At 41.1% G+C, this 17,061-nt stretch overlaps 1 protein-coding gene across 2 annotated transcripts in view; it reads left to right on the top strand.

The window, feature by feature from the left end:
• Positions 1-17,061, top strand: part of atp6v1h (ATPase H+ transporting V1 subunit H) — a 179,224-nt gene that overhangs the window by 91,666 nt on the left and 70,497 nt on the right. For both annotated transcript variants that reach the window (XM_043688329.1, XM_043688327.1), the window contains exons 5-6: positions 2,756-2,869; positions 5,834-5,938. In XM_043688329.1, coding sequence (XP_043544264.1) covers positions 2,756-2,869; positions 5,834-5,938 — 219 coding nt within the window. The remainder of the gene's footprint in view (positions 1-2,755; positions 2,870-5,833; positions 5,939-17,061) is intronic.

Here is a 17,061-nt window from a genome sequence, read left to right as displayed (position 1 = left end):
CCTGCCCTGCCTTATTTCCCAAGAGTAAGTCAAGTTTTGCACCTTCTCTAGTAGGTACATCCACCTACTGAATCAGAAAATTGCCTTGTACACACTTAACAAATTCCTCTCCATCCAAACCCTTAACACTATGGCAGTCCCAGTCTATGTTTGGAAAGTTAAAATCCCCTACCATAATCACCCTACTTTTCTTATAGCTGAGATCTCCTTATAAGTTTGTTTCTCAATTTCCCTCTGACTATTAGGGGGTCTATAATACAATCCCAATAAGGTAGTCATCCCTTTATTTCTCAGTTCCACCCAAATATATTTCTGGGAATATCCTCCCTCAGCACAGCTGTAATGCTATCCCTTATCAAAAATGCCACTCCCCCTCCTCTCTCGCCTCCCTTTCTATCCTTCCTGTAGCATTTGTACCCTGGAACATTGAGCTGCCAGTCCTGCTCATCCCTGAGCCATGTTTCCGTAATTGCTATGATATCCCAGTCCCATGTTCTTAACCATGCCCTGAGTTCATCTGTCTTCCCTGTTAGGCCCCTTGCATTGAAATAAATGAAGTTTAATTCATTAGTCCTACCTTGTCCCTGCCTGCCCTGACTGACTCACTTCTGTTCTCACCTGTACCAGACTCGGATTGATCTCTTTCCTCACTATCTCCCTGGGTCCTACCCCCACATCTTACTAGTTTAAATCCTCCTGAGCAGCTCTAGCAAATCTCCTATCAGTTTATTAGTCCCCTTCCAATTTAGGTGCAATCCGTCCTCCTTGTACAGGTCACTTCTACCCCAAAAGAGATTCCAGTGATCCAAAAATGTGAATCCTTCTCCCATATGCCAGCTCCTCAGCCATGCATTCATCTGCTCTGTTCTCCTATTCCTGCCCTCACTAGCTTGTAGCACCGGGAGTAATCCAGATATTACTACTCTTGAGGACCTCCTTTTTTAAATTCCTGCCTAATTCTCTCTCATCTCTCTCCAGAATCTTGATCTTTTCCCTTCCTATGTCTTTGGTTCCAATGTGGACAGTGACCTCTTGCTGGCCCCTCTCCCCTTTGAGAACATTCTGCACCCTGTGAGACATCCTTGATTCTGGCACTAGGGAAGCAACACACCATTGTTTTTTCGCTGCTGACCACAGAAACATCTATCTGTACCTCCGACTAGAGAATTCCCTGAAACAATTGATCTCTTGGAACCCGACGTACCCGTCGTTGCACCAGTCTCAATACCAGAAACTTGGCTGTTTGTGCTACGTCCCCCTACGTCCATCATCCCCTACCTGTTTGAAATGGGTATATCCACAAAAGACTCCTGCACTAGCTGCCTACCTCTCTTACCCCTCCTGGAGTTAACCCATCCATGTGACTCTATCTGAGACTTTCACCCCTTCCTATAACTGCCATCCATCACATACTATTGCTGTTGCAAATTCCTCATCGCTTCTCCCTGTCTCTCCAACCGATCCATTCGATCTGATAAGATTCGCAGCCAGCAGCATTTATGGCAGATATAATTCGCAGTAACCCTTAAACTCTCTTTCAACTCCCACATCTGACAAGAAGTACTTATCACTCTATTAAAGGTGATTTTTGCTCCTTCAAAATCTACAGACCCAGAAAATAACCCCGTCTTATTCCTCTACAAACACTGCCCCAGGTTAAATTAATAGTTATGGCTTATTTTAAGTTTAACCAAGAGACATATCTCCAAAAACATTTAATCAAGAAAGAACCTACTCTACTCACTACTGCAGATTGTCTGTAGGCTACACTTAAAACAACGATTAACTTATCTGATTCTGTGCTGTGAACTTCGTCCAACAATTCCTCCAAGATCAGTTGTGAATTTCACTGTTTGATTTTCCCAGATGCACTCCTATGTCCAGCGATACATGAATTCAAACATCACAGGCAGGAACTGTGCAGGTTCTCTCTCTCCTGCAATGACCTCACTATGTGCTTCCCTTATCTGATCTTCTTCTCCATTTTAAAACTGCTGTTGTTTTGACTTTTTTTGTCAAAGTTCCAAAACAATGCAACAGCATATGAAACAGTAATTGCTGCTCCTGCAACTTGAAGAAATCGCCTCCATCACCTAAAATACCTCAAAGAGAAGCAGCTGTTACAGCCAGAAATTTTTCCCATCCTGCAGTTTTGATCTCCTTTTCGGAGGAAGGATGTTCTTGCTTTTGGGAGTGCTGCAAAGGTTTGCCAGGCTGATTTTGGGGATGGCAGGACTGATGTATGAGGAGAGATTGACCAGATTAGGATTGTTTTTTTGGAGTTCAGACTGATGAGGGGGCATCTCATATATACTTAAAATTTTAATAGGACCAGAGAAGGTAGATGCAGGGAGGATGTTCCCAATGGAGGGTATGTCCGGATTCGGGGTGGACCATGTGGATGGAGAAGAGATATTTCTTCACCTAAAGAGTGGTGAGTCTGTGGAATCAATTACCACAGGAAGTATTTGATGCCAAAACATTGAATTCAGGAGGTAGCTAGATATAGCACTTGGGGCGAATGGGGTCAAAGGTTATGGGGAGAAAGCAAGGTTAAGCTATTGAGTTGGCTGATTACCCATGAAGGGCAGAGCAGGGCCAAACAGCTTTCTCCTGCTCCATCTTCTATGTTTCTATTTCCCTTCATGCTGACAAGATATCAAATAAATAGGCTAAGTTTTTCTTTTGGCATTCTGACCGTATATATTTTATGGTAATAGGTACTGATGTTATGTATTCTGTTTGCTTTAAACAGGAAAACCACAACCATGTCAACATCTTCTTTGATTATGCTAAAAAAACCAAGAATACTGCGTGGTCCTACTTTTTACCAATGTTGAATCGACAGGATCTGTTCACTGTTCATATGGTGAGTGAAGAGTGTAGTATTCTGACTGCATTTTTAAAAAGAAAATTGAGCAAAATAAGACTAATGTTTTAATTAAGGATTCTGTCATATTTCTGTTTGATGTCTTTCTGCGACTGTATGATATCAATGCAGGCAATGGTCATTGCAGCAACATAGACCAGAGTTGTTGATGTGGAGTCCCAACAGAACTGAAATTTAATGGAGTAATTACTCAGTGTCTCAAACACTCTAAAATCACTGACCCGAAACAGAATCAGGAACATTTCAGAATTCTAACTCATTTAACCTTGATAGCTAACCGGGAAAAGTTTGAAATCAAAATCAGCTTTAACATTTGAACCCAGACACACACCCTGCTCACTTAGCACTTGTGATCCTAAAATTGACAATCTCCGATTCTGATCATGTTTGAAAAATTTGGGGCAATATTTGTCAATTTGAAAGCAGTGTTCCATTTTCTGGGGCCTCCATCTGTAGTAATCTTCGAGACAAAACATATTGAACTGCAATATTCAGAATCGCTGTTAGTTGCTGCTGTTGGGTATGTTCCTGTTCAGAAAAACAGGTTTTTTGTTCATGTTGCTCTACATTATTCAAGAACACGTTTTCTATGTGAATTGAAAGTTGGGATGAAGAGATGTAGTTAGGACATTAAATAAAGTTTGGAATGACAATTTAAAAATAAAATTGTAACAACTGAATCAGAAACACTGGAAGTTACCTTGGGTCCAACAGAGTGCATTAGATTTCCATGCAAAGTATTTTCTTCTGGCTTCACACTGCATTGGAACTCTCGAGTATCACTTTCCTGGGGCAAAGATTGTTTTTATCATTGTTTTGTTATCTTTGCTGATTAGTGATAGGACCCTGCATTGTCAACCAGATAGAGCCCCTGCTCGTACCCTACTGGGAACTTTGTCCATAGTCTCTTAAGCTGTTTCCTGTGCAGGCTCATTGTAATGTAGGTGGTGAATTGCACTTTTTTTTAAGCAAAGACCATATTGGTGTATGTTCTCTAAGTAGTTTTGATTTGAAAATATCATTTTATGATGCGATAAATAGCTTTGCATCCCCTCAAATTACATAATTTCCTTTAAGATGATTTTCAAGTTAACGGTGTGGAGTGGCACTGTTTACTACAAAGTGTCCCTGTTTGAGCAGGTATTGCTAGTTTTCATAGCATGGTTGAGTTTTGACTGCATTTTGTCACTCTACATTGTTGGTCTGAATGGTCAAGGTTGTTTGTAGGTGGTTTTATTTAATGAATCATCTGTCAGAGATCCAGTAATATTTCTGTTTGGAAAGAAGACTGCACAAATTGAATTCTTCATTACAGAATGCATTTTCTGAAAGTACTTGGCTTTCAGACAGGTTTAAAATGTTTTTTCTCTTTTGTTTTTCCAAATTTCTTTCGGATTACTTTTTTTTTCTTTGATTTTGCATTAATCTCTCTTTTAATTTGTAAAAAAGGATGTGGCCATTGCTAACCAGGACAACTTTATTTCCCATCCCAAATGATCCTTTAGGTGAAGCTCTAATTCAAGGGTGTAGGTGCACTCGGTGATGTAAAGGAGCATCAGAATTTTTAACTCGCTGACAGTGAAAGAATGGCAATATAATTCCAAGGCAGGATGATAGGTGGCTTGGAGGGCCTTGAGCAGACTGTTAATTAACATGATATAGCTGATGCTCAATCTCACTTCCATATCCGGCAAGACATATTAACTTCTAGAAATGTATTTTGTTATTTTAAATATTTTCAGTAACGTGACCTTCTCAACCTTCTGTGGTAGAGAATTCCATAGGTGCATCACCCTCAGGAGAAATTTCTCCAATCTCCATCTGAAATGGCCGTCCTTTGTAACCTGAAATCGTGGTCTCTTGTCCCGGAACCTCTGGCCAGGGGGAAACATCATTCCTGCATCCAAACTGTCCAGCTCTGTCAGAGGTTTGATGTGTTTCAAAGCAATCACCATTGTTCTGAACTCCAGTGAATACACGATCATTCAACCTGGCTTCTCTTTGTATGACAAATCTACCATCCCAAGAATTGGCCTGGTGAACTTTTGTTGCTTTGCTTTGGTGCATATGTATCCTTCCTTGAGTAAGGAGACTAAAACTGCATGCAGCTCTTCAGGTGAGGTTTTACTGAGGCCCTGTACAACAGCAACAAGCCCTCATTACTCTGCGCTCAAATCCTTTCCACTCTGAAAATGATTCATTCATTAAGTACACCATGCCCATTTATTCTCCCCTTCTATTCTATTAAATACATCCTGCAAAAACTTTAAGTTTATCCACCACATTTTTCATAAATCTATTGTTTTGTGTAATCCAGTTGGTAATCAAGTGTCCTGTTATCACATCCTGTATATACGTGGCTTGACATTTTTCTCAGTACTGATGTTCCGCTAGCTAGTCTGTAATTTCTGGTTTTCTCCCTTCTTCCATGTTAGGGGTCCTGATCCTGCTGGGGTGCAATTCCTCCAGCTTTAACAGGTCCCATCTTCTCCGGAACTGGCCCCAATGAAGAACTATATCCCTCCCTTCTGTACCAGTTCACTTTGTTCTGGACTTCTTTGTTCAGACTTTGCTCAATCAAGGAAAATAGCCTGGGAAACACTCCAACGAGGTCAGACAACTACCCAGGCTTGCTCTACTACTACTGTTTTTCGAAGAAAATAAAATTCTCCTTACTGTCCCTGTGCATGTTAGTTTCACTTTTTGTAAATAAAAACATTGCAGCAAATATTCAAGATGCTAATGTTTGAATAGAATTGATGCCACTAGGATAAATAAGTCAATTTGTGCATTGTCTCTGTAGTTTTTGACTGGCATGTGTTTCCAGCACTTTCCATTGTTTGATTTCAAACATGTAGTGAACTATTACTTACTGAAATAAATAAAGCCAGAAAGGCTTTTATCTGTGACAATGTTTCTGACATTTTTTTTTTTAAATTTCAGGCTGCAAGGATTATAGCAAAACTAGCTGCTTGGGGGCGTGAATTGATGGAAGGGAGTGATCTAAATTACTATTTCAATTGGATTAAAACCCAACTAAGTTCTCAGGTAAATGTTGGGCCAGTTAAGCACTTTAATAATGGGTATAATGTGTATAAAATATGAATGTTAGTGAATTGAGTCTTATTTTCCTTATCACTTCATAGTGTTACAAATCATTGGAGTAGTATGCTGGTATTTTTTGAATCATTACAAACGTTAAGACTTTCTGAATGTGCATGCAAAATTCACAATTTTTGTTTTGTTTTAGACCCAGGTTTCTAGAGAGCATAGATCATGTTTCTGTACTTAACAAGAATGATGATTTTACTACAAATGAATAGATTATGACTATAGATGAGGTGTGAAGAATTGTTGACATCAACTCTACTAGTTAGAATTCTGAAGCTCTTGTTAAAAACCTTCCTACATATGCACAAACAGTGGGGATTAAGGAGGGAGGTGGTTTACTGGTCATGTTCTTGAAGTTTATTGAGATTGTTTTGCTGATCATGATGCTACTTCTCAATTTATCTTCTCCAAGTACTTTAACTTGATCTCTTCTGGAGTACTGTATGCAGTTGTGGTTGCCCTGTTATAGGAAGGATATTATTAAACTGGAGAGGGTTCAGAAAAGATTTATCAGGACGTTGCTGCGAATAGAGGGTTTGAGATACAAAAATAGATGGACGTTTTTCAAAGCAGTTTTGGAGGCTGAAGGGTGACCTTTTTATTGAGGGTTTTATGAAGGGTATATAGATAAGGTGGATGCCAAGAGTCTGTTCTCTAGCGAGGGGGAGTTCGAAACTAGTGGGCATATTTTTAAGGAGAGAGGAGCAATTTTAAAAAAGACATGAGGGGCAACTTTATTTTTAAGAGATTAAAGTGTGGAATGAACTACCAGATAAAGTGGTGGATGCAGGTACAGTTACAATCTTTAAAAGACCTTCATGAATAGGAGGGGTTTGGAGGAATTTGGCCAAATGGAGGCAACTGGGACAAGTTTAGGTTGGGAACATTTTCAGCATGGCGAGTTGGACCAAAAGATTTGGTTCCATGCTGTGTACCTCTGATTCTGTGATTGTGCCTCGATGTACAGGGTGACTGGGTGCATACTTGTAAAGGTCTCTGACTTATTAAAATTCATGGCTAACAGCAACTGATAAGAGGAAATAAACTGGCTATCTTCAGGTTGAAGATGCTTTTTACTGCAGAGCTGAAATGGCTTCTGACCTGAACGTTCGCACTCCCAAACTGCTCAGGTACATGGAAACCAATCGGTGTTGGCAGGCCTTTAGTCAGTTGTCCACAGACCAGTTCTTGATGATTAACCGCTTGTTGCCAACACAACCATTCGTACACTACTCTCGCTGGTGTGTAACTAGTTTTTCTACATTGCTTAAACAAACAACTGTAAGCAATATTTCATGAGTGGCAGGTTACTTGCCTTTTAAGAAATGAAGAACCCTTCAATAATTGGCTTTTAAAGTAGTCCTTCCCCATTTTAGTTCACAATCAAAAATATAAAAAGTGAAAAGACGTGGTCATTACATCAGTGTGAGGTAAATTTACTGACAACAACAGCAGTTCCATTATTAGCATATGCTACAGATGCAACCACTGAATAAAATGGCAAAATTCGTATCTATGACTTCCAAACTGCAGCATGTGCTGGATCATTTTAAGAAAACAAAACTTAATTTTCTTTATTACCAAAGATGTAAGTTTTGGGTATTTTACCACTTCTCAGTGATGTGATTTTGGTGCATTGTTATTTTGTTTTAAGCAAGGATTGATACCTGTTTTTGCCAGAACAGGAGTTTGTAGTTTTGAATGAAAATTAGCTCATCTGTGCCATGCTAGGTATAGTCTCTCATCACTTCTTATAGGAATGATAAAGGATGCTGCCTACTTTTATTTTGGATTTCTCAAAATCCCTCATCCTCGTCTTGCCTGAGATCCTCTAGTTGGCCCTTGACTCTAACCAACCAGGGATTTGCAATTTTTGAAATTTAATTGTTTTCTTCTGTTGCTGGATCCTCTTCCAAGGTCAGCCCTTCCTTTCTCAATAGCTGTACAACCTTACTCCTATTACTAGTTTTTTTTAAATGCAATTTTTGACGGCAGATACAATCTGAGAAAGAACATGTTTGAGGAAATACCCCAATTCCCTGTCAAAGATGATTTTGTATTCTCTAGTGTGGCAGAAGTTGTAGCTGTTACCTCCATCAACTGTTCTTGAAAATTTGGGACAGAAGAATTCCTTGCCGATCTTCAGCATTCGACCATTGCCAATGACCTCAAGAAAGATAAAGTGGACTTCAGATATTACCAGAGAATTACTGTACTCCCTATTGCTAGGGAGATCACCCAAATTCTTGCCAGTGCCTTTTTTCAGTCTCTAAGGAAATGTCTCTTGAAGGCCTGTGACTTCTAACCACACCACAGGGCCATCAATGATGTTTACTACTTGGCAACTCCATTGCCAGGCTAGAATGCCTACCACTGTATTTCAGTAATTTAACCAGTACATTTGACTCTGTCAATTGTGAAATGCTGTGGAAGACTCTATCGATGGCTGGCTGTCTGGAGAAATTACTCAGCATCCTCCTTCTCTTCCGCGGCAAGGTGTTGGTGATGGTCCTCACCAGAAATGTGACAGATTCCTTTTGAGATCTTGACAGGGGTTAAGCAGGATTCATTGTTGTCATCCTTTTTCTCCATTTACATCACCACCCTTCATCTTGTCAATAGCTAGCTTTCCAATGGTTGTGGATGTTTTCTACGTATGGATGGAAACTCTTCAACCTCAACTGGCTGAAATTCAAGAAAGGAAAGAGATGAACCTTGCTAGTGGAATTTCAGAATGGGGATGATGACATTGCTGCTTTCTTGAAACAAGATATTCCAGCTTGGTTTAGTGCCTTCATGGAAACATACTGCAGAATTGGTTTCAACGTCAACTTCAAGAAGACTTAAATTCCTCACTGACCCATCCAAGGGCAATTGCCAGTCCATCCCATCCCCCTCAAGGTTAGTAAAGCGATCCTTCCAAATGTTGAGCATTTCCCCAACCTGGGAAGTTTTTTCTGTTTATCCTATTTCTTATCTAAAGCTGACAATGCGAAGATTCAACACTACATTCAAATGGAGTGTCACTTTCGGATGCCTAAGAATAGTGTCTTTGACTACTGTGACTTCTGTGCTGATTCTAAGGTCCTTGTGCCTAAGGCAGTTATCCTTCTCACCCTTCTATATGGCTCAAAAGCCTGGACTACATGTCAGGGCCCTTGAGAAGTACCATCAAAGCTGTTTGAGAAAGATTCACTGCATAATTTAGAGGGCCGTCATACTGACATCTGCATCCTTGAAGCAGCCAAAAGACCGCCGATGGAGGCCATGGTCATCTGAAACCAACTGCTCTGGGCTGACCACATGCTCCGGATACTTGAGTTCTGATTGCCAAAGCAAATCATTGTTGCCCAGTTCAAGGGACGCACTTGAATGAGAGAAAAACAAAGGAAGCATTTCAAATACTCCCTGAAGAAATACTTGCTTAAGAAATGCTGCATAGATCTCAACATGTGGGAGACACTCGTTCAGAAAAGACTAACTTAGAGAAAACTGTATGAAGAGTCACAAGTCTTTGAGAAACCTGTCTAAGAGTACAGAAAAGGAATGTCAGTGATCTTTAAGCCAAGGGCTATTCCACCTCCTGGAAATACCTGCCAAATGTGATTTATGACCTAGGATCTGGCTCATCAGCCATGCAAGGGTCAATAGAACCCAGGTTTGGTGATGTAGAACTTCCAAGGTGTTCTGTCATTCTTGCTAGTGAATGATTATTGCCACTGATGAGATGATTTTGACATTTTATTGGGATCTAACTTGGAGGGAGGGCCTGCCATTTGAGGTTGGCTGTCTTCCAGACAAAGGAAAAAGTTACAATCCATTCTTTGCCTCTAATCTCAAAAGTCAAGGGGCAATTGAATGGTCTCTAGACTTCATAATCCTTGGTAAGCCAGTCATCAACTTCTGATAATATTCAGTGTGTTTCCCTTAACTGCTGCTTTGAGGTTGAAGCCAGAATATCTGTTATCTTGTATTTCTGGTCTGTTTCTCAGGCCATTTGTTCTCAAGTTCCCATGTTTTGCCTTCTGCAATATTTCTTGTATCTAAATAGATTTGTGTCATGTAAGCCAAAAGCTGTCAAGCACCAGTGCCCATTTAGCTGTATTCTTGTTTGATTAATATGAAAAGATGAATTTACAAAGATGCTATGGTGCTAAAATATTTGTTAAATTAATCAATGTATGTGTAAGTTTACAATAGGATATATATCCAGTATAGGTTCAGGTATTTGTTCATGAAAGCAAAGAACCTTTTGTTTGTATTTAGAGTTTGCTAATTAGATGAAATTCTTAGCTGTTTCTAATTATTAGCATGTCCTTTAAAATAGCTTGAAATAGACACTAATCAGGTTTGTGCAAAAAAATCAAGTCAATTTTTATGTCACAAGTCTGAAATCATGCCACTACAGAATGTTTCACTTTTTATCCAGTGAAAGTAATTGTGCTTTGCTGCATAATTTGCCTATTGCTATTTAAAAGTAAAAACACTGTTGTGAATCAGAAATAAAAATAAATGCTGAAATACTTCGCAGATATGGTAGCATTTGTGGAGAAAGAAGCCGTTAACATGTCAGGTAAATGACCTGGTGTCGGAACTGGGAAAAGTTGGAGGTATAGTGAGGGCTGTGGAAGATTGTGGTAGAAGAACAAAATGTAAGTCTGTGACTAAGTGAAGGTGAAAGATTAATAAAAGGGAAGGGACAGCAAATAGAGCAAGTGAAGAACTAAAACAATGGATTTAAAGGTGTAAATGACAGTAACGTCAACATTCCTTATTTTTTGGGGGGGTGGGACAGTGGTAATTTGTAGACCAATATTTCTAATCTGAATGTTTGAACTCTGGAGCTAAAGGCTGTCAAGTGTGGATTTGAGTGATGTGAATATTTGTTACCCAGAATGGGTTTCACCATTTGTAATTTGAATATATCTATTGCAGAAATGTATACCGGTCAGAAAGAAGGCCTCTGAGAAGGGTGAGCACTCATGGTTAACACTGGCAATCTAGGAGCGCATGTAATCAAAAGCTAAGGAATGCAGAGTGGAAAAACTGGTTATGGCCAAGAGGAGTGGGAGATTTATAAGAACCAGCAGCTGATAAGTCAGTCATACAGCACTGAAACAGACCCTTTTGGTCCAGCTTATCTGTGGGTGGGAGGCTGTTCGGAAGAATAGTGTGAACTTGATGGACCAAATGGCCTGTTTCCATGCTGTAGGGATTCTATCCTTATAACTCAAGCTCTGTAAGTCCCAGCAAAAACCTGGTGGATATTTTCTGAATCCTGTCCAATTTAATAATATCCTTCTTAATGGCAGGGTAACCAGACTGTACAGTGTTCCAAAATTGGCCTATTCAACATCCTGTATGATGTTAACATGATGTCCGAACTCCTATACTAAATGGTGTGAGTAATGAAGATGAGCGTGCTAAATGCTGTCTTAACCACCCTGTCTAACCGTGATATAACAAGCTAATAAATGGAACAAAATTGATTTGTTTTTGTATCAATTACCAATGTATTTGCACAAGTGGCTATCTTGGTATCTGAAAGAGGGAGACTAGCTGAAGTGACTGGGACCCTGGCAGATGCCTCTAGGGGATTGACCAAGAGATCTGGGAAATTGCAGATAATTTGTCAATATTTTGCAGTCTTTGTGGTGGAGAATACAATAAACATCCCAACAATAACAGATGAGCAAAGTTCTGATAGGAAAGGTCTCTAACATAAGGGACAAATATTTAACAAACCAAGTCAGGCTAGTTGCAGGATCTGATCTCTGCATCCAAGGATTTTAAGGGAACAGACCATAGTGACAGTGGAGGTATTGGTTGAAACATTCCAGAATTCAATAGGTTTTTGGCAGTGTACGAGTACACGAGAGAACTACTGTTATGACACTCTGCTTAATAAAGGAGGGGTACTGAAAGTTTGTATTTATTCCTATGGGAATGGTGCTTAAAAGTTGAGAATTCTTATTACAACTGTACTGGGCTTGAGGATGCTGCTGGAATATGATGTATTTAAAAAAAAGCTTCATAGAACCAACTCCTCAAACCTAGCAACCCTCGGTGACTCCGAATCACGAGCATTCCAACAGTCTCTGGTCTAATCTTAACTGCCATAATCAATGCGTGTGAAAGCTTGGTTGGCCATTCAATCAGAAAAAATGCCAAGACTGGTTTGGAGGATGATTGATATCCAGAAACTATTAAGCGAGAAGGACATGGCATTTGAGTGTAAAAGAACAACTGCATTCAAGAAAAGGCAGAGTTCAACAGGAAACCCATGACATGAAGAACAGGTGGTGGTTGGATGAAGCACTGGAGCCTAATGAATGGCTGACAATCATAGATGAAACACCCACTGCCCCACCCCACTGCTGACCAAGGATGGAGTGACTTATCAAAGATAAAGATGGCATGACAAAATGCTGGAGGAAGCACTCCAGAGGTGCCCCCCCCGCTCCCAACCAGTGCTCTGAACAGTTTTGAATGCATCCCACAGCATACTACAAGCCACCAGCTCAGCAACATCCTAGCCTTGCACAAAGAAGAGAAGGCTGTCTGCCAGCTTAAGAGCAACAAGGCTGCTGGAGTAGACTGTATCCCTGTTGTTGTGGTTCTGTTCGCCGAGCTGGGAATTTGTGTTGCAGATGTTTCGTCCCCTGTCTAGGTGACATCCTCAGTGCTTGGGAGCCTCCTGTGAAGCGCTTCTGTGATGTTTCCTCTGGCATTTATAGTGATTTGTATCTGCCGCTTCTGGTTGTCAGTTCCAGCTGTCCGCTGCAGTGGCCGGTATATTGGGTCCAGGTCGATGTGTTTATTGATTGAATCTGTGGATGAATGCCATGCCTCTAGGAATTCCCTGGCTGTTCTCTGTTTGGCTTGTCCTATAATAGTAGTGTTGTCCCAGTCGAATTCATGTTGCTTGTCATCTGTGTGTGTGACTACTAAGGATAGCTGGTCGTGTCATTTTGTGGCTAGTTGGTGTTCATGGATGCGGATCATTAGCTGTCTTCCTGTTTGTCCTATGTAGTGTTTTGTGCAGTCCTTGCATGGGATTTTGTACACTACATTGGTTTTGCTCATGCTGGGTATCGGGTCCTTCGTTCTGGTGAGTTGTTGTCTGAGAGTGGCTGTTGGTTTGTGTGCTGTTCAGTTCCACTGGTCGCAGTAGTCTGGCTGTCAGTTCGGAAATGTATGGTAGTGTGGCTAGTCCTTTGGGTTTCAGCATGTCCTCATTCCGTTTTCTTTCCCTTAGGCACTTGTTGATGAAATTGCGCGGGTATCCGTTTTTTGCCAATACATTGTATAAGTAGTGTTCTTCCTCTTTTTGCATCCCTGCTCTGGATTAGAGTGGTGCTGGAAAAGCACAGCAGGTCAGGCATCATCCGAGGACCAGGAAAATCAACGTTTTGGGCAAAAGCCCCTCATCAGGAATGAGGCTGGAGCCCCCAGGGTGGAGAGATAAATGAGAGGGGGGTGGGGCTGGGGGGAATGAAGTGTGATCTTTTCGTGACATGAAAGTTTCTTCGAGGGCTTGATAGGGTTGATGTTGAGATGTTTTGGGTAGTTGGGGAATCTCGTAGCAGGGGATGTAGTTGCAAAATAAGGGGATAATCATTTAAAACAGATGTGAAAGAATTGCTTCTCCTGAGGGTAGTGAAGTTCTGTCTGGAATTCTGAACCCCAGAGAGCTGTGGATTACTGAACACATTTAATGAGGATGCAAACAAAATTTCGAAATACTGAGTATGTGGAGCTGGCATGAAAGAAGCTGAGGCCTGAGTAAATCTGCTAAGGTCATCTGGAATGACAAGGGGCTTGTGGTGATAAATGGTCTATTCCTACATCATAAATTCTTTTACAGAATGCCTTCAATTCAACATCCCTGAACAATTCCAATGTTTGGGAGAAAGTGACGACTGCAGATGCTGGAGATCGGAATAGAAAGTGTAGTGCTTGAAAAGCACTGTAGGTCAGGCCCCATCCGAGGAGTAGGAGAATAGACGTTCCGGGCATAAGCCCTTAATTCCTGATGAAGGGCTTATGCCCGAAACGTCAGTTCTCCTGCTCCTCAGGTGCTGCTTGACATGTGCTTTTCCAGCACCACACACTCTACCCCGATTCCAATGTTCATATGCTCCATTATTTCAATTTCTTAGTTTTCTGCAATGTTCTAATGCTGCACAATAGCAGCTGAAACATCAACTAACCTATAGACTTTTAGACTTCAGCCTACAAGATATAAATTTCATTAAAAGTTAAAATCCAGTACAGTGTCCAATTACATTCACATTAACGATCACTAACTGAATTGTAACAGACCCGTTCTGATAAGCTTGGAAAAATTTAGGAGCAACCTGTAAAGTCTGTACAATAATTACTTCCTCAAGCAGAAGCCATTGTGACCACATGTAACCTCACGGTTTAGGAACATTGGAACAGGAATAGGCTATTTGGTCTCTTGGGTTTGCCTCCCCATTAGATGATATTGTTACTAACCTGGTTGTGGTGATGATTTGTTCCAAGAGATAAAATAAATTGTCTAACTCCGCTTTGAACGTGTTTACTGTTTTCTAAAGTTGGTACAGTTATTGAAATATTCATTTAAGTGATTTAGAGATTACCTTGGATATAGGACAATAGGTGCAGTATTAGGCCATTCTGTCCTTCGAGCCTGCACCACCATTCAATATGATCATGGCTGATCATCCTTAATCAGTATCCTGTTCCTGCCTTATCTCCATAACCCTTGATGCCACAATTCTTGAGAGCTCTGTCCAACACTTTCTTTAATGAATCCAGAGACTGGGCCTCCTCCTCCACTGCCCTCTAAGGCAGAGCATTCCACACAGCCACCACCCTCTGGGTGAAGAAGTTTCTCCTCATCTCTGTCCTAAATGGTCTACCCCGTATTTTTAAGCTGTGTCCTCTGGTTCGGCACTCACCCATCAGCGGAAACCTGTCTCCTCCCTCCAGTGTGTCCGATCCTTTAATAATAATCTTATATGTCTCAATCAGATTCCCTCTCACTCTTCTAAACTCAAGGGTATACAAGCCCAGTCGCTCCAGTCTTTCAGTGTAAGGTAATCCCACCATTCCAGGAATTTACCTTGTGAACCTACGCTGCACTCCGTCAATAGCCAGAATGTCTTTCCTCCAATTTGGAGACCAGAACTGCACACAGTACTCCAGGTGTGGTCTCACCAGGGCCCTATACAGCTGCAGAAGGGCCTCTTTGCTTTTATACTCAATTCCTCTTGTTATGAAGGCCAGCATGCTATTAGCCTTCTTCACTACCTGCTGTACCTGCATGCTTACCTTCATTGACTGGTGTACAAGAACACCCAGATCTCTCTGTACTGCCCCTTTACCTAAATTGATTCCATTTAGGTAGTAATTTGTTCTTGCCACCAAAGTGGATAACCATACATTTATCCACATTAAACTGCATCTGCCACGCATCTGACCACTCACCTAACTTGTCCAGTTCACCCTGTAATCTCCTAACATCCTCCTCACATTTCACCCTGCCACCCAGCTTAGTTATTACTAATACCATCTTCTATATCATTAACATATATTGTAAAAAGCTGCGGTCCCAGTACTGATCCCTGCGGTACCCCACTGGTCACTGCCTGCCATTCCAAAATGGAGCCGTTTATCACTACTTTGTTTCCTATCAGCCAACCAACTTTCAATCCAAGTTAGTACTTTGCTCCCAATACCATGTGCCCTAATTTTGCTCACTAATATACCATGACCCCTAATTTTGCTCAGAGGTACATGACAAAGACAGCAAATTGTCTTGTAAGCTTATTTGCAATCTGTTGTGCATTCCTAGGTCATCCTTTCTGCACCTCTGACCTGATCATCATTTAATAACGAAATACAATGGTGATTAAATTACTGCAGCCAAATGTATCTCTCTAAAACCTTAGCCAGTATATTGCCCACCTTAGTTCCAGGTTCAAGAAAGGATTGCTTATTTTGACATTATAATTGAAATCAGTTTTGGGCGTGTTTATGATTGACCATGAATGTAGGAGCAGAAGTAGGTCATTTAACTCTGAGGACTGCAGAATCTGGACATTAGAGTCTAGATTAGAGTGGTTCCGGAAATGCACAGCAGGTCAGGCAGCATCCTACAAATAGGAAAAATCAATGTTTTGGGCAGGAGCCCTTCATCAGGAATGAGGCTGGAAGCCTCTGGGGTGGAGAAATCAGCCTCATTCTTGATGAAGGGCTCCGCCTGAAATGTCAACTTTTCTGTTCCTCAAATGCTGCCTGACCTGTGCATTTCCAGAACCACGCTAAACATGATTCAACCAAAGAATCTGCTCCACTATTCAATGTGATCATAGCTGATCATTTTCAACTCCAATTCCTCAATCTTTTTATTTTCCCCCAAACCTTTTTGATTCCCTTGCTGATTCTAACAAAAATTGGTCTTTCTCATCCTTGAATGGACTTAATGACACGGCCTTAACAGTCTCCGGTAAAGAATTCCACAGATTCACTATCCTTTTGAGAAAAAAATTTCTCCTCATTTAGGTTTTAACTGTGCAACCCATTGTGAGATTAAGCCCATTGGTCCTGGAGTCTCACAGTGGGAAACTACATTTCTGCGCCTACCCTGTCAAATTTCCATCAAGGTTGGATCTCATTCTTCTAAATTCTAAACTCTTTAGGAAGGAAGGTTGTGTGTGAACCTGAGAAAATAGGTGAGATTCTCAATGATTACTTTGCATCAGTGAGGAGAAAGTGAGGTCTGCAGATGTTGGAGATCAGAGCTGAAAATGTGTTGCTGGAACAGCGCAGCAGGTCAAGTAGCATCCAGGGAACAGGAGAATCAATGTTTCGGGCATAAGCCCTTCTTCAGGAATGAGGAAAGTGTGCCCAGCAGGCTAAGATAAAAGGTAGGGAGGAGGGACTTGGGGGAGGGGCGCTGGAAATGCGATAGGTGGAAAGAGGTCAAGGTGAGGGTTATAGGTCAGACTGGGGTGGGGGCGGAGAGGTCAGGAAGAAGATTGCAGGTTAGGAAGGCGGTGCTGAGTTCG

Source organism: Chiloscyllium plagiosum, chromosome 4 (assembly GCF_004010195.1).
Source record: "Chiloscyllium plagiosum isolate BGI_BamShark_2017 chromosome 4, ASM401019v2, whole genome shotgun sequence".
NCBI classification, from domain to species: domain Eukaryota; kingdom Metazoa; phylum Chordata; class Chondrichthyes; order Orectolobiformes; family Hemiscylliidae; genus Chiloscyllium; species Chiloscyllium plagiosum.
Note: the sequence above shows the minus strand (reverse complement) of the source record. Positions and strands in the feature narration are given on the sequence as shown.